Source organism: Podarcis bocagei, assembly GCF_964188305.1.
Source record: "Podarcis bocagei genome assembly, chromosome: 8".
Classification (NCBI taxonomy): Eukaryota; Metazoa; Chordata; class Lepidosauria; order Squamata; family Lacertidae; genus Podarcis; species Podarcis bocagei.
In genome coordinates, this window is record NC_138133.1 from 46,210,728 (window position 1) to 46,232,042 (window position 21,315).

The following is a 21,315-nucleotide window of genomic DNA, read 5'->3' on the forward strand; positions in this document are numbered from 1 at the left end:
GGCTAGTATCTGCCATCTATTGGGTGGAATTTGAATTGTACTTGTTTTTTGTTTTCAGTGGTAAGGGAAAAGTAATGAATTTGGTTTGACAGTTTCTAAGGCTGCCAGCTGGTGCAATACATGCAATCAAAAGCTTGTGGACTTTAGTACAAAAAAGGCATATATGTCATAATAAAAGGTTGCTTTTTGCACCAACAGACTCATACAGCTAGTCCTCTGGAAGTTATTACCAGGCTATTATTAGTAAGGATATCTGCAAGGATGACATCTTTCAATGCAATTTCAGTGGATGAAATAGTAAAATCTCCAAAGCTTTTTAAAAAACAAAACAAAAACAAGTTAATGAACATATTATTATTTGTAAGGCATGCCTGTAATACCAGGTTCCTTGAGGTTATATATTTTTGTCTTAATAAAAACTTTGCTGGCATCAAGTACTTTGCCCATACAGTATCATTTTCCCGATACGTTCAGGCTGTAATACTCGACCGAGTTTTGTGTACCAAGAACCCATAAATTTTATGGAACTAGCATCTGTCTCTATTAAGCACATAAGAGTGGTGTATAATAGTCTTGTCTTATAGCCATAATCTTTAAATGACTTTTACTACTATCAGAACATTTGGACATTTTTACTACTATCAAGAAACAGTTGGACGCTTTGGATGAAAGATCTTGGTCGCGATCGGTGTGATGAGATGATGCCGGTTAGAAGGGGCAGCAGTGTTATGGGGATCCTGGCATCTATAGCCCTCATGGACAGCAGCAGAAAATCTATACGTGTGTACTTAATAATCCTAAACACTTTTCCATTCAGACAAGATCCCCGTTTAACCTTTTTGGAAAGTTTTCAAGGAAAAGCGGAAACAGAAAACGCCTTTAGAAAACGTAGTACACGTCTCGGCTCCCTAGGTGGCGCTGAGGAACATCTCCTCTTTGTTCCGAGAGGGGCCATTCCCTCCCCCGGCAGCTAAAATGGCAGAACCGGGGCATGCGCAGGAGGGCACATCGCCCTTCCTCCATTCGCCAGGCCGTGGTGGCGCTGCCGCCATGGTGCCCGGATGGATCAGCTGAAGCGCCGGGTTCGCCCCTGCATTTGGAACCTGTAGGGAGCGGCGCGAGCGCCTTCCGCGGGGGAAGAGACCATCGCGGGGGGGAAAGGGGGGTGCCAGCCGGCCAGTAAAGCTGCAGGCGTCGCGCTCCGCTGGCGGAGGCCGCGTCCGACCCCACCCCTTTCCAGTGAGAGAGACCGGCCGGCCCGGCTCTGGCTCTGGCTCGCCGCCTTTGTTGCCCCCCGGCGTCGAAGTGGACGCAGCCTTCGGGCCCTCCTCCTACCTCCCTCTTTTCCGTTACTGGCCTCAAAGCCCGTGAGGCCGCGGTCGGGCGAAAGCGCTGAGGCAGGATGAGCAACTCGAGGAATAACCGCGTGATGGTGGAGGGCGTCGGGGCCCGGGTCGTGAGGGGGCCTGACTGGAAGTGGGGGAAGCAGGACGGCGGCGAGGGCCACGTGGGCACCGTGCGCAGCTTCGAGAGCCCCGAGGAGGTGGTCGTGGTGTGGGACAACGGCACGGCCGCCAACTACCGCTGCTCGGGAGCCTACGACCTGCGCATCCTCGACAGCGCGCCCACCGGTGAGAGGGAGGCAGGGGCCGAGCGGGGAGTGTGGGGCGGGGGTCGCTTCATAGCAAGGCTCGAAAGAGAGAGAGGGCTTATTGTTCTTCGTGGAGGAATGTCGCTTCGCCCTGCCCGTGGCTGGCGTCGCGTCGTCGGGGCGCCGGTTTGGGTAGTCGGTAGACATCCAGGCGGCCCTCTGGTGCCTGCGACGGGCTTCCCCGCCCTCGGGCACTTCACTGTGATGGAAACTCTGTTTCCTACAACACGCCCCCCGCCCAAAGCTGTGACTCGGAGGGAAACGGACGGGTGGGGATGCCACGCAGCGCAGAATGGGCGACAAGCGCGACCCTGTGCTCGTTCTGCTAGGAAGTCAGCTTCATTGACTGCAGGTGGGCTTGCTCACAGGCCAGAATGCGTAGAACTATTGCTTCTGTTGAGCATAGGCCCTTGGTATTTGTGTCTGTTTGCACAAATAAAATTTATATTTATAAAACTGCAATAAGCACAGTGAGAGGGAATATGATCCTTGAGCTGAAGAAGTTTCCCCACCCTTGCTATACATACTTATCTGAGAGTACTTAATGCATGCTTCCTCAGACCCGGCCCTCCAGATGTTTTGAGACTACAGGTCCCATCATCCCTGACCACTGGTCCTGCTAGCTAGGGATCATGGGAGTTGTAGGCCAAAAACATCAGGAGGGCCGAGTTTGAGGAAACCTGACAATGCATACTAACCTGATCTCAGTGAGGTTTACTTCTGAGTAGACGCTCTTGGGACTGCACTGTTAAAATGCTTCGTCCCCTTCCTTTCAAATAAGTTCATTTCTAGCGATTAAAAACTTTCTGATATATTGAGATATCACATTTAGATAATACATTACTGTCTACATTGTATCATAGAGTAGCTAATGTGGTGAGTGGTTTAATGCCATCTACATCTGAGAACATCTGAGTATTGCAGCCTTCAGTGACCAGCTGTGGTGCTTTTTCCAGTGTTCTCAGTTACACGGAGCAGTGGTGGGGAAACCTTGGCTGTTTAGCAACCTGTTTTGTGTATGCATATGCTGTTGATGCATGTGCTCTTGTATATTGTATATGCTTGCATATATGCATTTCAAAATACTGTTCTAACTCTATTCCTTTCCACAGGAATTAAACATGATGGAACAATGTGTGATACGTGTCGCCAACAACCAATAATTGGTATTCGATGGAAATGTGCAGAATGCACGAATTATGACTTATGCACTGTGTGTTATCATGGGGATAAACATCACCTTAGACATCGCTTTTACAGAATAACCACACCAGGAAGTGAAAGGTATGTTTTAAATGCTCATTTTCATTAAAATGCCTAATTATGAGACTGTGTTGGATATAGAAGGGTCTTGTCACCACCTCAGATAATGAGATGTCCAATGTATTGAAATTTAAGACATGTTAAAATTTATTTTTATTTAATTTATATCCCATACATTCTTGCAAAGGAGCCCATGGTTTTAATCAAAACAGTTCCTTTTGATTCTTGAAAATTAAAGATTTGCTATTGAACAACTTGTTTTTAACTTGTTTTGCTATTGAACAACTTGTTTTTATACACTACACTTGTTTTATTTCTTGTAACTTACCATTTGATATTAAATTTTAGAGTGTTGCTGGAGTCTCGCCGTAAATCAAAGAAAATCACTGCAAGAGGAATCTTCACAGGTGCCAGGGTGGTACGAGGAGTTGATTGGCAATGGGAAGATCAGGATGGCGGTAATGGGCGTCGAGGCAAAGTAAGAGTTCAGAATATGACAACTCCCTTGTCGTGCACAGTTCAATATCTGGTTATGTTTTTAATACAGGCCACAAAATAATTCTTCAGAATTGGTGGACCTGTTGCATTGATGCACCTGTGGGCATTTACAGATTCAAATTTATTATTGGTGTCTGGGGGATTTTTCTGCTGAGGTATTTGACAATCCTGCTGAGGCCCTCATCCCCCTCTGGAAGAGGGGCTGTCAATACATTTTATAGGTCAAGTTGCTAGTATCTGTACCCACTTGGATCTCATCATAGTAGCAGAGCCAAATATGGATATAGTGAGTGTACCATCCAGTCATGTTATAGTGATTACTTTTCCAGTGTTACATGTCTAGATGATACTCTAGGTACACTGAGGACATGGACAGTCTACGTATATATTCTTGTATTCTTGATCCTGGTCCCTCATTGTTAAGTAGAGCCCGCCCATGGACTACTTGGACCACAGAAGTGACTTACGCTTCTCTAAGGGAAATGCAGTAAATGAAGACATATTGAGACCCATGGGGGGCGGGAAGGGACTGACTGACCCTTAACTACCATCCAGTTTCTAACTTGCCTTTAAACTTGCTATTGAAATGCTTGGTGGTTTCTCCAATTAGTACTGAATAATGCCAATTGCTTGAATCCATCCTAATATGTTTTTTGGCCTGGTTCCAAGAAAATATCTTTATTGTCCTTTGAGGGATAGATTTGGGTGTCTGGTATGTGTGTACCTACTGATTCTCCTGGATCAGCCTTGGTATTGTGTCTGGTTTGGCTTGCTGACTTGGAACTTGAGGACACTTGTGTTGCAGCCTCTCTAGTCCTTTCTGGAAGGTTGATGCCAGAAGGCAGTGCTGGGGGAAGACTGCTCTGCCCCATGGTTTTGGTGAGTAGAGTACTACAGGGTTCCTTTTTGTCCCTCAAGCTTTTTAACATCTCTAGGAAGCCATTGGCTGAGATCATCCAGAGGTTTGACCTGAAGTGCTGTTAATGTCAGTAGCAGCTCTGCTATACATTTCTACCAGATAATTCCAGGGCGGTGGTAGACACCCCAAGCCATTGTTAGGCAATACTGGAATAGATGGGGGCAAACAAATGGAAGCATAATCCAGACAAGGTAGAGGTACTGTTAGTGGGGAATTCTATTGAACAGGATAGAATTATGCTCCCTCTGACAGAGCCAGGTTTTCAGCTTTTGGATTCTGGGTCCCTGCTCCTGCCAACCTAGCAGTTCCAAAGCATGTCAAAGTGCAAGTAGATAAATAGGTACTGCTCTGGCAGGAAGGTCAACGGCATTTCTGTGCGCTGCTCTGGTCATGCTGGCCACATAACCTGGAAGCTGCACGCCGGCCCCCTCGGCCAATAAAGTGAGATGAGCGCCACAACCCCATAGTTGTCTTTGACTGGACCTAACGGTCAGGGGCCCCTTTACCTTTTATGCTCATATGAACCTCTCCAACTGGATTTGGGATCTTCATTCTAGACTCTGACCTTTCACTAAATCAGACCTATTTGAGTACAGAAAGTGCCTTTTTTGTAGTGGCACCCAGATACATAATTTAGAACTGTACACTGGCTCACGCTGAATCCCAGACCAATTTGGGTTGACCTGGCATTTAGCTAGAGTAGGTTGAGGCAGTCCCATGTTGGATTGTGCTTGCCCAGAGCATCCAGGGCCCATCCAAAGGGTGTGGGGGAGTCAAGGGGTTGAGGGAGATACATACATCACCTACTCCCCATGATTGCTTGTTTAATTAGTGTTTTAAACCCTGATTGAAGTCAGCAAGTCTCTTGATTTAGCTCTGGTCTAGATGTGTGCTGGATTGAGGCTGCTTTGAAGTGCCAGATTGGGCCCTGAATCGGATCCGGGTATGTGTGCATTGGGTGTACACATTCTTAATGAAATTCTCTTTGTGTTAAAGCCTTTCCTAAATAAAATCATGCTTATCTTGATATGCTAGGTTTTTAAGACAAATTAAGCAGTTTTACGTTTTGCTATGTTGTGAATTTATTGGTTGTCCAGTGTTTTTATATTTTGTGTAAGCTTACTTCACTAATGTTTAAATTGAAGGAAAGCTCCACTTTTGTTACTTGGTTTAAAACATAAAATGGAGGTTTGTCTGTTTTCTTGTGTCTAAGGAAATACATGGTACTTATAGCTGATTTTAGTTTGAAAATTAAGACTCTTCCTCTAAATGTTTGTAAATATTGAGGCATAACGTGGCTTGCTGTTTTGCTGATATGCAAGCATTCAGTCACCAACAGAGACCCTCCTGTGTGTTCCAAAATTTTCTAAGAGCGGAGAAGAGGGCTTTGGGGGGACAGTGCCCAGGCTTTGGAATTCCTTTCCCAGAGAGAGAGCTGCCTTGGCCATTCCCTGATGCCGTGTGAAGAGCTTCCTTTTTGAAAACCTTTGGCTGTTAAGGGGTTTATCTTTCCATTTTTTGGTGCTGCCTTAATGTATTTTTAAATAATGATGTTGTAGTTTTTTTGGGTTTTTCGTATTTTTATTTATATATTATAACTTTGTTTCTTGGCTGTCTTGAACTTTTTCAACAGGTAGCACATAAATGTCTTTAATTAGGACGCAGTAACCTTTGGCCTTCCATTCCTATCAGCCCTAGCAAGCACATCCTATGGTCAGAGATGGTGGGAGTTGTTGTTCAGCAACATCTGGGAAGTCAAACGTGCTGCACAACTGTTTTAAGCAAATGATTAATAAATGGAAGCATTCTTATCTATATGTTGTGGATAAAGATTATTTACGTTTTTGGCAACATACTTCCATTCCTCTTCTTTACTTTGCTAGGTCACTGAAATCCAAGACTGGAGTGCATCAAGTCCACACAGTGCAGCATATGTTTTATGGGACAATGGCGCTAAAAACCTTTACAGAGTTGGCTTTGAGGGCATGGTAAGGAGTAAAGCAATACAAAGAGTAAAATTGCTTCATGGGGGAATAGTAAAAACGGCTTGCGCTGTGCTATTATCTTCTTTTGTTATATCCTTCTGTCAGTTTGCATGCTATTAGCCACTTCATTGTTCCTACAGCTGTAGGGACAACTCATGCATATGCATAAGTCTGGTCTCAGTTCATTAAACATGCAAACTACTTACAACTTATGAGCTAGCTTCTATTCCAATCAGAGGCATTTAGTTTTGTAAATAAGATACTTATTTACAACAAAATAAATGAGAAAATTGCTGAAAAGAGTTTAGTTCCCTAATATAATGTTAATTTATTTACATCCTAGGCTGTAGTAAACATTTGGATAGTTTCATACTATTTTAGTGCTCTTTGAAGTTTGACTAAATTTCAAGTTTTAGAAGTGAACTTCCCATGTGATTCCAATAATACTACAGAATCTTTGGCAAACTGGGACAGTTTTTACTTTTCTCCAGTTTGACACTGTTCTATGTAGCAAACTGAGAAATACTATGTTTCAGCAGAATAAAGTAATGTGTTAAATGGGACTCATTAAACATGACCATACCTGCTATAATAGTATGTCAAATGTATTTCTTCACCTTAGTGAAGTCATTATTCCCTTTTTTAAAATCTCAGTTTACTGTTACTGCGTTTAGTAGTCTTAGTAGTTTGCACAAATATTGTCTAATCAAACTTCACCCCTCCTTTTCTATTTGGAAACAGTGATGTACTAATTTTCAGTTGTCCATTACCTGCGATTTATTTCATATGCAGGGAAAGTTTCCTATATGCCAGTGCCAAAATTTTGTAACTAATGTGTAAATATGATTATACTTTTATTCCTGTTGTGTTGGCTGTTGTATTTAAATTCACCTTTCTCCTAAATTCTGAAGGAAATAGTTTTATTTTGAAACAACTGTTGCTGAATAGAAGGTATCATTTGAGTCTAGAATCCTCTTTTGGAAGGTTTTTTTTTTTTTTTGCTTCCTTCCTATTTAAGCAAAGACATGCCTAGCTATTGGAAGCAGCTCAGTCATTTGTTTTTCATGTACATGCTTTGATTATTTCTGATCACACTGAATTGGTGAGAGGAGTGAAAAAAGAGCAGTGCATTTCAATGAATCCTTAGAAATATAGGGTCAGATTATAGCAAGTATATTTGTAACATCGCAGCGTGCTGTGTGAATGAATGCATATGTGTTTTGCCTCATACTTGAGGTATTTTTTTTATAAATGTTCTGGTTTTGAGGTAATCTGTTAGCAGCCTTTCATTTTTTTAGGATCATTCTGGTGTGTGTTCATATAACTTGGTGGATGACATATTCTTTTCATGATGCAATCTGCCAGTACCTCAAGTTTAGTACTTGGGACCTTTTTTTCTCAAGTAAGAAAGAGAAAGATTTTTGAACAGCACATGGCTGGCCTATGCACCACCTGTTCCTTTGTTTACTCCTCTAGTTCCAGATGATACAGATTAGAAGACTCTTCCTGTTCGCTTCACACTTTAGTGTACATGCGTTGAATGACCTTTACCCAATGGGAATTGCTTCAGAGATAGCACCAGATGGCTGCTATTTGGATTAGGAATAGTGAAAGCAAGAGTTAGGGAAGAAGAAACATATTAGAATTTGCTGCTATCTACAGTATATTCAATAGTGATTACTTTTTAAAATAAGTTGCTTATGTATCCGAAAGGATAAAATAGCATCCAGAATACTTCAGTGTGCTTGTTCAAAATTCTAGAAACCATAAATTTTGGTAAAACTATTTAACTACTGTGCATAGAAAGTTTATTTTTACTTTTAAAAATACAAGTTAAGCTTTTGCAGACTATTTTGGGAAACTTTAATACAACATGGTACTATTAGACTGGGGAAACAAAGGATGATAGTGTTGGACAAAGCCTTCTGTGAGTTGACTCTGATTGAGAGGGCACATGATATGAACAGGATGATTGATGAAAGCATTGTTTTCATATATTTTATTCATAAAATATATCAGTGGTTTACAACAATACTACATAAAACCACACAAAAATGCCATATAAAATTTAAAATTACATCCATATCAACAGGACTAGCATTTCCCTTTATAGTGCTCTTGAATTAGCACTTGAAACAGTATCTGTCACAAAGCACAGTCATCTATTTTTCAAATTTCCATAGGCCACAGAAGGAAGGATACAACGTAAGGAACGTTAGGGGGAAGCATGTTGAAAAAATGGTCTAGATACTAGATTACTACTGTGATACAAATTCTGGCTCAGTATTTAAGTATTCAGATACTTAAAGCTAAAGATCTGTGTCTCTGTCTCTGCATTTGTTTTATTTTAGTCAGACCTTAAATGTGTTCAGGATGCGAAAGGAGGGTCCTTCTACAGAGACCACTGTCCTGTGCTTGGTGAGTTAAATGTAGCATAATTTGAATTTTGCTCTGTGATTTATATTGACTCAAGTCTTTGTGTCGTATCCAATACTGGAGCTCCAGCGATGCAGTGGAATTCTGTGCGTGCAATGGAATGTCTCCTCTAGCTTCCCACATATCCTCAAAAACATGAGCTATGAAGCTGTGGTTGAGTGGACCCCCTTCCACAGATTTAGAGTTGGGATTGGGGTGAGGAGGAGAAATAGAAATCCCATTGTGCCAGTGGAACCCTGCTGGTGCAGCATTCGATACAACCCTGTGTGTGTGCATAACCTAGTAGGGAATTGACACCACTCAAGGTAAAAATACTTTTTTGTCTAGTATTTATCATAGTTAACAGTTCCTAGCTGTATGCTACTTTTGTTAGCTGTAATGGTGATACTATTATCTATATTGCTTAGTGAGTTGACTTCTACATACATTTCACCGCTTGCTGGTTATACTACTTCTTCTCCTTGCCCTGCTCCCTCCCAAATCTCCTTTGCAGGGTTGTGAGGGAGCTCCCAGATTTACTGGGTGCACAAGAGAGAGAAGGGGAGGGAATTGTGCTCTGCCAAGGTTAAATCATTGCACTACCAGAATGAGAACCTTAGCACTACAACGGATCCAGTTGGTAGTTTTGTTATTTGCAAAAGTGAATGAGGATTCCTAAACATTACCTTGTCTTTTTAAAATTGTAACTTTAGGTGAACAAAACGGTAACCGAAATCCTGGTGGACTGCAGATCGGTGATCTAGTAAACATTGATCTTGACTTGGAGATTGTTCAGTCTTTGCAGCATGGCCACGGAGGATGGACTGATGGAATGTTTGAAACTTTAACTACTACTGGCACAGTTTGTGGCATAGATGAAGATCATGACATTGTTGTTCAGTATCCAAGTGGCAATAGGTACATTCTGCCATTATTTCTTGCCTGGAATACTTAATGGGAATCAGCCTTGGGAGTCAGTTATCAAATTGAATTAGCATGTGGGGCCAGTAATTTATTACAGAAATGTGACTACATTAATCCTTTTCATTTTACTTTAAACATTTGAGGGATACTCTTAAACTAGTAGATACAACCATGGAGACGTATTGGATTCTTGCAAAATCAACCAGTTGTAGACTGGCAGATGTGGGTTAAGATTGGTTAGTAATGTAGCTATACAGTTAATATAAACACTAAACACTTCATCATAATGTTTCATGGCCATTGATACTTTTCAGGTGGACTTTTAACCCTGCTGTTCTCACCAAAGCCAACGTTGTCCGAAGTGGAGATGCTGCTCAAGGTGCTGAAGGCGGTACCTCACAATTTCAAGTGGGTGATCTTGTCCAAGTTTGTTATGACCTAGAAAGAATTAAGCTGCTTCAAAGAGGACACGGCGAATGGGCTGAAGCAATGCTTCCTGTAAGTTTAAGCCAAGTCTGGTTTCTTCTAAATGAGGAACAGTTCAATGCTGAAGGGAAACCTTTCGTTTTTGTGCTAATAGAATGGTGCAAAAACCCTTATACATTCTTGCTGTGGCAGTTGGACAGAAATCTGTGCACCAGTACAGATGTTGGCTCATGTACACAATTGGCTGGTGTCAATTGTGCCATTGTATCAGTGTCAGGATGCTGGTGTCCACTCATGTCTTGTGGTGCTGGTATAGGAATTCCTAGTATAATGCTATAATTCTGTCTCTTAAAGCTTGGAAATAGAAGAATTTGATAGTGAAATGTTAGTCTTGATACTTCATTAAATCAACATGTGAAGAAGACTTGTCATTTCCCACTTTCAGGACAATTGTTCTAGTTGTTCTTTTAGAACCACAGCTTATCCCAGAAAATAATTAATTTCTGTTAACAACACATTCAATGAGATTTTATGGATATTTGTGATACCCTTTGAAATAAAAGTGTGGCAGGTCTTTTTCCTATGCAAATTGAGACCACCATCCCCATATAATTAGCTCAATGGAAGGAGAATACAGAATGTGTCTTCTGCTGGATGTATTTTCAAGTTATTTACTTACATTTGCCATTGTGCTGCGAGTAAGCGACAAGTTGGTGGGAAAGCATGTCCTTTTTTTAGAGGAGCACTGACAGTTGTCATTCTCATTCTCTGGCCTCTCCCATTTATTAAGTTTATGCTAAGGATTGGATAACTATACAATGCTGTAACTATTGATTTTCTTAGAATTTATTAATTTTCTGGCTCTAAGGAAACAAAAAATTCCAACAGGAGGCGCTTGAATAGCTATAATGGTCTGGAAGATGTAGGACCACATAAGTAACACCTGGAATTATTGGAAAATAAAATGTCTTTCTGAACATAACAGAAATTAACTAGATTTTAATTTAACGATGATCTATTCTGCACATTTCTAGCTCTCATCTTTGCTTATTGTTACATTTCAAGCAATAGTGGTGCCTATTCCCACATGGTACCATCAAAGTTTTGGACTATAACTCCCATCAGCCGCAAACAGCATGGCCAGAAGTCAGAGATGATGGGAGTTGTAGGGTTTTTTTTGCTTTTGTTTTAAAAACTCAGTTTCAATTAATTTCATGAGTCTACTACCCTAGTCATGTTCATTAATTTCAGTGCATCTACTCTGAGTTGGGCTTGCATTAGATACAACTCATAGTCCAAACCTTCTGGAAGACAGTAGACTGGGGGAGGCTAGGGTATATACAGCTTGATTGAAAATATAGTATGGGATGTGACAATCTGTACTTACAAAGCTGTAACATAATAAATGTGTTTGACTGTCTTGTCTTCAATGTAGACTTTAGGTAAAGTTGGAAGGGTCCAGCAGATCTATTCAGATAGTGACTTAAAAGTAGAGGTTTGTGGAACTTCTTGGACATACAATCCAGCTGCTGTGTCAAAGGTAGCATCAGCAGGCTCCGCTATAAGCAATGCATCTGGGGGTAAGTTAGAAAGTTAGTGTCTACACGATGTGAAATTATGAAAGGTGTGTGATCTAAGAGAAAAATGTTTAGTGAAAGTACTACATTAACTTTCAGGGAAATAAAATTTTCTTAATGTAAAACAGTTCTGTCAATTATTCTTTTTCCAGATAAGAGTGGAAGGATAATTGGGTGCTTTTACTTTATACATGAATTGATTTTAGAAGATGCTTTTGTTTTATGGTGTTCTAACTTGCTTCAGAAGAATAAAAAAGCAGGTTGTGAATATAAATAACATGCCTCCTTAGAAAAAGCCCTATTGAAGTCAGTGGGGTTTACTTCCAGGTAATCGTTTGTAGGACTGCAACCTTACTAGGTCAGATGCAGCTAAAATGTTCCATCAATAGTAAGCACTAGACAGTCCACAAGATGGTGCAAGAAAGCTTGTAGGCAATTTCAGTGGAAGTAATTCCTTGCTATACACCTATTTCTAAACTCTCACAGTCTGCTCAACTTTAGGTTCCTTTAGAACCTTCCTTTTCTTTTCTTTGGGGAGTAGAAGTGAATGCTGTCCATAGAAAAGAACAGAGAAATCCATAATTTTAGAGTTAAGTGGGAGGAAACATACTGTGCTGCTGTCCAACCACACCTAAAGGTAGGAGCCAAAGGCACAATTCTCTGCCTTTGTCATTCATTCTGAACACTCAATGAAATGAGTGTTTTCTTATCTCTATTTCCTCAACGTTCTATAAGTCATGGAATCTCACAGGGCTATATGAGTTTTTAAATGTACAGTCCTATAGTTCTGTATGCCATATGAATACCCTCAATATGTAGAAGTACTGCTGTATTGTTTGCTGGCCATATTTTACTTCTAAATGGATAGGCACTTGACCCACCCATGTTCACTACTAGAGGGAATGATTCTTAATATTTAAGTTATGTAGTGGTGAATCTGTTTTAGCTGCTATTTTTTCTGGAGCAATTTGCAACATTTTAAGTAGATAATTTGATTGGTTTACGTGTTAATAATAATAATAATAATAATAATAATAATAATAATAATAATAATAATAATATTTTATATATATATCCCGCCCTCCCCAGCCGAAGCCGAGCTCAGGGCGGCTAACAACAATAAAGTTATAAAGTTTGAGTTATAAATACACAGAAGTTCATTCAAGTGCAACACAACATTCAGATATTGTGATTTGTATTAAAATAAATTGTTACAATATTCACAGAGCGCTTGTCCCAGTTATTGAAGAAACTGTTTGAAACTCAAGAGTCTGGGGATCTTAATGAAGAGCTGGTTAAAGCAGCTGCTAATGGAGATGTAGCCAAAGTGGAAGATTTGCTTAAGAGACCAGATGTGGATGTGAGTACTTTACATTTTAACTGCTAATGCAGAAAGATACTTCCAATTCCTTTCTAGGGTTTTTTAAAAAATGGCACTTCTCAGTGGTCAAAACGAAGATAGGCCTTCCTTTCATGATATTTGCAGCTAAAGCTATAATGGCATTGAATGAAAGGAAGAAATTTAATTGTACAGCGCTTAAAAGGGAAAATCAGTCCAAATCTGGTGTTCTTCAGCTTGTTGCTTTCGTTAGATACCTGTACACTGTATTGTTGTCAAAAGCTTTTTTATATTGTTTCAACTTACTCAGAAGAGGAACTTTTATCCTGAAATATTTGTTATAATTATCCCTTCAAGTAGCTAGGATTTGGGTGGAATGCCCTGGTTCATCCAAGAGAAGAAATAGGGAATGATGACATGTAGCCTTCACCTAACTGTCTTGCTTTGGATTTCCCTGTATCATGGGGTCTGCAGATACACCGATAAGCATTTAAAATGTCTTGAAAAAGTAGTTGTATTGGTAATGTTTTAATAGATCGTAATTTGTCAGAATTTGATCCGAGCTAGCCAAATGACTTTAAGGATGATCATTGACACCCTATTCCATAATCCTTTGGAATTTTTAAAATTTTAATTTAAATCTTAAATTCTTTAGTAGATTTAAGGGTTTTTATAGTTCATTACTTTAGCTAAGCTGGTAAGTGAAAGAGATACTGGAATTTGAAGAGACAGTTCATCAAATGACAAGTATTAAAATGTGTTCAATGCATTTTTTGTAAAGTATGTTAGATTATTTACTTGTCATTCAATATTGAATTTGTTCTCTAGATAGTTTGGTGCAGTTCTTGAGCATATGTACATATAATAAATGTATGCTGTATTTGTAAGCTGCCTTGACTTGATTTATCATGTATTTCCAGGTGAATGGGCAGTGTGCAGGACACACAGCTATGCAAGCTGCTAGTCAGAATGGGCATGTTGATATTTTGAAATTGCTTCTGAAGCAGAATGTGGATGTAGAAGCTGAGGTATTTAAATCTTTAATTTGTCAACTAAATGCTACTAATAGAAGTCACTTAGTGTTACATAATGATTTTAAACTTTCAGATCAGTCATTTATAAATGTTTCTGGCTAAGGAATATTTTTACTTTTTATGACTCCTTTTATTGCAGTCTGTTTAATTTGATTGTTTCCAGTCTTTTTAAGCAAACACCATAGTCTTGAGTCATCTTAAAAGACTAACAGACATATTAATAAACTTTTGTGGACTACTGTCCACTTCATCTGATGTATTCAGTATTATCCTGAGTTGCAGGTATGTACATATATGCCTGAACCTTGGGGAGAGGATTGTAAACAGTGAGGTCAGAAGGAAATGAAATGCAGAAAAATACAAATTGTGATAATTACATAGTTTAACAGTGGCCATTCAAGAGATGAGACATCCATATTGTGATAGGGACTGTGCTTTCAAGTGAAGAGGCACGAAACCTGTGTTCTGCAGCTTGTGCTACCTTCCTAGACCGTAGAATTCTGCCCTAGTCTTTGCATTGTAGCTTCACTAGACTATTACATGCAATAGTTGTACATTTTGACAGCAAAATAACTGGTGTGGTGCATAAGTAGTGCAATTTGTGTTGTTTACATCTTGACAAAATGGCACATGGACTGTACTTTATACAGTATTCTCATTTATTCATTCTCTAATTGTTAGGACAATTGTGATGTTTTATGCCATTGCAACATTTTGCTTTGTGGCTATTTATTTAATAAAATATTTATAAACCTCTCTTTCAAAAGAAATATATAGGCAGCATACAACTTGTACAATATAATAAAAACAGTAAAAGTATCCATAAAACATAAATAAAACATCAGTAGATATTGGTTGGTTCAATAACAAAATTCATGTTGTGAAGGCCTGTATAAGACAGGTTTGCTATTGGTATAGAAAGTGCTTAATCAGGAGCCAGAGTTATTGTCCAGTGCAAGAGTAATATGACTAATTCCACTGAATGTTGATTATTTAGGACAAAGATGGAGACAGGGCTGTTCACCATGCAGCTTTTGGTGATGAAGGAGCTGTAATAGAAGTTTTGCACAGAGGCAGTGCAGATCTCAATGCTCGCAATAAACGTAGACAGACACCACTTCATATTGCTGTTAATAAAGGTCATCTCCAAGTAGTAAAGACACTACTGGACTTCGGTTGCCACCCCAGCCTCCAGGTAATTCAAGCTCCTGTTTATTATTTGTTTTGATACAATAAAATGTATGGAAACGTGGAGTTTTTGAATGTACATAAATAACATTAAAGTTATAAAATGGGATCTGCCTCCAAATTTCCATATAATTGTTAGATCTGAGCAGTTTTTCTTGCTGTATGCATTGATATGTATATGGAAATATATGCAATTATGATCTTAAACCTTATGACCTTATAACATTGATCTATGTAATTATAACCTTGATTTGTTGCCATTATTTCTTGGATTTGACTTGAACATGTTACTGTCAGTTCAGTTGTGGATCTTCTGTGGTGTTTAATAGTTTAGATCATAGACAGACAACTTTTGTAATCTCGGGGATCTTCTACTATTGATTGAAACAGTATGTCTCAGATTTTCAATGAAGTTGGTTTCATCTGACAGGAAGGGCTTCATAGTTAATAGAGTGCATGTATGTTCAGGGATAGCATGGTGTGTTGATGTATTACATTGCAAGATGTTATCTAGAGATCTGGAGTGCAATGGTGCAATCTGGAGTGCAATCGTATCTGTATACTGATGGCACCCAACGCTCTCCCATCAGATGCCAGGAAGTCAGTGGAAACTCTTAGTCAATGTTGAGAGGCTGTAATGAACTGGATGGGGGTGAACAAGCTGATCTGGAAATGGGTGTTCAACCTCTTCTGGATGGGATAGGTATCACCTTATCAGGTTTACAGTCTGGGGACACTTCCATTCACAGCTGTGCTCCTGCAGGCCAGTTTATGGCTGTAGCGAAGCATGCTTTGGTATATGCTTTGGTTATGTCGACATTGGACTATTTCAACACACTATACAAGAGGTGTCCTTTAAATAGTGTGTGGAAACTACACTTAGTATTTACAGATACTACAGATACAATTTCCAAACAAATGACAAAATAACTATTGGAATTCCTCAAACATAGATGGAAATGTATTAGACATTTTCATCATACCTGGTGTTCTTTAAATATATGGTTGGTCTCTACTTACATGTTTTATATACAGTGGAACCTTGGTTCTTGAACTGCTTAGTTGATGAACAAATTGGCTCCCAAACACTGCAAACCTGGAAGTAAGTGCTCTGGTTTGCAAACGTTTTTCAGAAGCCGAACATCTGACGCATCTTCCGCTTGAGTGCAGAAAGCTTCAGCAGCCAATCAAAAGCCACACCTTGGTTGTCGAATGGTTTCAAGAGTTGAATGGTCTCCCAGAACAGATTAAGTTCAAGAACCAAGGTTCCATTATAATTTATGCTGCTATTCAGATGAACCTTACAAAGCGGTTTACATAGAAACAGTAAGCATAAATTAAAATTGTAGAATGAAGCAGCAAAAAGAAGCTACAAAGGGGAAAAGTTATATTGAAAGTTGTATTTCTCCTCTCCTCAGGGCAAGATAGGTATTGAGTAGCCTACTGGAATAGTTTAGGAGAAGGAGGGAGCTAGATGATGGACAGCTCTCCAGTCTTTTCTATTTTTTCCTCCTCCCCTCAGGGCATGATAGTCCTTAGATAGCCCAGTGGTGGTTATTGGAGTGGGGAAAACAACCTCATGGGGATTAAAAGATCATAGTATTTTATCAAAAGTTACATTTTGCATTGATCAAGTTAACATTCGTGTTTTTATATTCTGTATACAGTAAATGTAATCTTTATATAACACAAATTACTAAATGTAACTTTTGCATCAGACGTTTTCTCTGCAAATATGCAGTATAAGCAGGAATTAACTAATGCCTATTTTTAGGATTCTGAGGGTGACACGCCCCTTCATGATGCAATAAGTAAAAAACGTGATGACATCTTGGCCGTACTTTTAGAAGCTGGAGCAGATGTTACTATTACAAATAACAATGGATTTAATGCTCTCCATCATGCTGCACTAAGAGGAAATCCAAGGTACAGTAAACATTTGTTAGTTCCTAAAGTTCATCAAGAAAAAAAAATAGATTTCATTGTGGGAAAGACTATACATTTGTTTAGATGCAAGTTTCATTTGTACATTATGGCTTTTCTGTTGCTAAGTGGTTTAAATGTTCCCAGCAGCCCAAGTGAGCATTGCAGAACTGTTTTTGGGAGTCGAGTGGACTCCCAGAACAAATTAAGTTCGAGAACCAAGGTTCCACTGTAATATATGCTGCTATTCAGACACAATGCAGGGCCTGTGTACACATGTGCAGTTTATATTATGACATGTTTCATGTGTAACTGTATTTGTATTTCCATCCCACCTCAATCCTTTATTTTTATCCTGTGTTGTTAACTGCTGCCCATGTTTATCTGATTGCCACCATAATTCCTTCCTTTTGGACTCTGATAATAACCATCATGTGGGGCTGTTTAGGCTACCACTACATGGCTATATTATTGTGTTGAGAATGAAATTGTATTCTCATTGCTTAATTCAGGTAACTGAATAGGTCGAGAAGTGATATATTTGAGGTATGCTGTTAGAAACCATGAAGAGGATTGATATAGAAGAGCCTTGGAATGAAATAGCTAGTAACTGATGTATCAAAACCATGACACTGGTCCTCATTAGAAATAAAGGCACATTTCCCAAGTATTAGAGTTGCATAAGAAAATGCTTCCCAGCACCTCATTCCTCCACTACTCTCTGCTGCCATAATTCTGCAGCTCTCAGAAGGCTGTAGGTACCCTGTCATTTACAGTGCCACCTGTTGTTAGATGCCACTGCAAACTAGTGTGAAGATAGCCTAAGAAAAATATATACTAGAAGAGATTATATGGGATCTGCACTGTGCAAAACAGCATTTGGAAACTTTTATAGTTTTGGATGGCCTGATGCCCTGCTCTTGAGCAGGAGATTCTATGCCCCTATATGGCGGCTGGTGATAGAACTACAAAGAGACTTTCCTCTGCATATCCTAACACCTGAAAGGGTCAGTAAGGATGGAGGTTGGCATAAAGAAAGGCCCTTAGTTGAGCTTTAAACACTAATATGAGCACCTTGAATTGGGTGCCTGTAAATGAAATGGCAGCCACAGCAGCAGTTTTAAAACAGAGGTTAAAAGACTTCTAAATAGAACCCCAGCCAGTAATCTGCTGCATTTTGGACCTATTGAAGTTTCTGAATTGTCTTCAAGGACAGCCCCAAATTGAGTGCATTGCAATAGTCCACAAGTTACTGTAACTAAATAATAACACTAGCAAGATCCTTATATCATTGGTTATGTACGCACTGAGTTTTATGCACATAGACCCTATAAAAATGTCATGCTTACATAATGGGCCCAGAGTTGGGACAGTTGGACCCAGTGGCAAGAAACAATTCAGGACATCTTGCTTGCCATAGACAATCTCTGCATCTGTGTGGTGCGGCCCTCATTTTTTATTTAAAAAATATTAACCATTTGTGTATGACTTGTGTATGTGTGTGTGTGCGCTACTGTTCAGAGAAAATGAAAGCACTATGTTGCACGAACTCACAACAATGTATTTCAGTAGAAACAATTAGTTCATCTCTCCCATTCTAATTTGGGTCCTATAATTGTACCCTAAAAGGTGATGTTTAAATAAATGCCAGGGTCCTGGCATTTAATATTTTTCTATAAATCTTAGCATTTCTTAGAAGTATAGCTTCGCTTTGCATGCTGGTTCTTGGAGAAGAGATTGTAGCTGCTTTGCTCCTCCTCCGGTTTTCTTTCTGCTGTGAATTTAGGCATTGTTTGGCTTAGCTCCAGACAAGTCATGAGCTGTAACAAAGTTTATTGAAGGTTTGCAGCTTGTGATTTGTCAAGAAAGAGAAACTATGAGCCTGGTTTCAGATGACATGTTAAACCGAACCACATTTTAGTTCACAGCACCAGCATGACTGGATAGAAAAGCAAAGCAGCTGCAGTCTTCGCGTCATGTGCTAAGTCATAGTCTGTCTTAGTATTATGTGCAAACCAGGTCATAGTTAATTTAAAAGTGAATGCTCTTCATGTCTGCTCAGAACTTAAACTCATTAAGCTCAATGGGATTTATTTCCAGAAAGATGTACTTAAGTTTACAGTGTACTTAGGTTTGCTTAATTTGTTCCCGTTGCTTACACAATTACTTTTTATCTGGACACCGATTGCTTTCCTAAAGCTTTAGTAAAAGCTATTCTACTTACCTTGTACTTCTAGTCATGTGATTACTATAAAATTAGACTGCTTTCAATGCTTTCCCCTACTCTTCTTTGAATTTATTAACAAGCTTATCAACTCAGTCTTAGATTCTACTGCTTCAGCCCTGGAGTAATGCTATTAGTTACTTTCTCCAAACTATGACTTGGTCTATAATAGCTGCATGTTAACCGTATCGATTTGATCTAATTTAATAGGATAGTTTTTGATCCCATAATGCCCTTGTGAAAGAGTACTACTATCACAGATTCATCTCATCTTAAGCTTTTATAGTGGTGCTAGTGGTGCTTGATATCTGTATTGGCCCTTTGGTGTTGAAAAAACACTCTAGTTTCATTTTCAACTTTGTTGATTTTTGTAGAACACAATAGAAAAGAGGTCTTAGTGAATGCTTGCTACTCTAAACTTAATTTGCGTTGTACAAAGATAGTATTAAAATAGAGGAATTGTAGCACAAATATATTTACATGTATTTTGCATTTATTTTCTAAGAACTGACATACATTTACTCTTTTTTTTTAAAAAAGCAGTGACATAAAGCAAGAGGAACTGTTAACCTCAAATTCATATTGATATACAATAAGAATGTTCGGATGAGACACAATTTCCAATATTGTGGATTTTGGTTTGGAAGTGAGGTCCCTACTATAAGTTTGCCAGGAATAGATGCTGGTGGTCAGTTTTTGATAGTTTGTTTGCATTCATGTGCTTGACTGCTTTTAAAAAGCCTTCTTTTTCTTGAATATTTTCTTATTTCCATTATTAACATATCTTGTTGATGAAAGCATTTGTCCTGTAGTGATCAATACATAGCTACAGCTGGTTGAAGGGGACCAAATCCATTAAACAAGTGATTTGGTTCCATTTTACCAGCTTTAGCAAAGCATTGAAGTTTAAGAGGCATACAATTGTTTCCATGTTGTGTTCATTAAAGTGTTATTGTGTGAAGAATACAAGATCTGCATGCAGTATATATTCCTTTTTAAATTTACAATTTTCCAAAGTTTCCCCAAATGGCTCATCTTTCTATAATAAAAAGTTCAAAAAAGTGAAACTCCAAATGTTAAACAATAGGAGAAAACACTTTCGTGGCTTTCAATAGTTGGTTTTGTTCTCTTCGTATGCTTTTTGTGATCATAACTTCTAATCATAATGGAAGATTCATAAAAGAAGATTTTAAGTCATGGCCTTAAAATTGAATGTTCTCGTGAATGTTGAACTATTTAATACTAGTAATGTGTTTCTCTTGGCTATCGGGTATCATATTTATCTCCCAAGGGGATTACTTCAGTTAAAGAGAATACTATTTTTATATTAGTTTGCTACTGCCACATTTAATTACAGCAGCTGTTGACAGAGAACTGATTACGGGAAGGTGAAGAAGGAGCAATGTTAGCTTGCTAGTGGTGTTTGACAAATGCTTCTATAGTTGTACTTTGGAACAACCTTGGTTCATATTTCTGTGTTCTATAAGGCCTTTTCTGTAGTAATGTTCATTCAATCTAGAACATCTGTGTGTGTGTGTGTGTGTGTGTGTGTGTGTGTGTGTGTTTTACATAAACAGTTCTTACCTCTCCTGTTGTTTCAATTATCATAATATATAACCCTTGATATCAGAGTTAAAAGTGCATACACTTTTGATTTTGAAGAAATGTCAGTACATGCAGTAAATCAATATGATATTTAAAGGCTTACATTGAGCCAATCGAAAGGAAGGGTAATATTCAACTTATATATTAATAATGCATACATTAAATGTATCCTGCCAGCTTTGTTGCAAAGTGCCCTGGTGGTGATGAGATTTCTGTAAATATGCACTCATTCCTTGTTATTAAATATAGAAACGGCACATATTTGGCTTAAACCTTGAGCAGCAATAAAACTGGTATCTATTTTTATCAGTTATATGGAAACTGTTGTACAGGTCCAGCTGCTC

General features: G+C 38.9%; 1 protein-coding gene across 2 annotated transcripts in view; it reads left to right on the top strand.

Moving 5' to 3' along the window:
- The first annotated feature begins 1,176 nt into the window (after positions 1-1,176).
- MIB1 (MIB E3 ubiquitin protein ligase 1) overlaps positions 1,177-21,315 on the top strand; it is a 39,977-nt gene continuing 19,838 nt past the window's right edge. The window contains exons 1-12 of one of the 2 annotated variants that reach the window (XM_081204184.1): positions 1,177-1,631; positions 2,764-2,935; positions 3,263-3,392; positions 6,215-6,319; positions 8,668-8,734; positions 9,445-9,649; positions 9,970-10,153; positions 11,517-11,661; positions 12,885-13,018; positions 13,918-14,025; positions 15,029-15,226; positions 16,994-17,145. In XM_081204184.1, coding sequence (XP_081060310.1) covers positions 1,403-1,631; positions 2,764-2,935; positions 3,263-3,392; positions 6,215-6,319; positions 8,668-8,734; positions 9,445-9,649; positions 9,970-10,153; positions 11,517-11,661; positions 12,885-13,018; positions 13,918-14,025; positions 15,029-15,226; positions 16,994-17,145 — 1,829 coding nt within the window. In that variant the 5' untranslated portion in view covers positions 1,177-1,402. The remainder of the gene's footprint in view (positions 1,632-2,763; positions 2,936-3,262; positions 3,393-6,214; positions 6,320-8,667; positions 8,735-9,444; positions 9,650-9,969; positions 10,154-11,516; positions 11,662-12,884; positions 13,019-13,917; positions 14,026-15,028; positions 15,227-16,993; positions 17,146-21,315) is intronic. The other variant, XM_081204183.1, reaches the window with a different exon arrangement.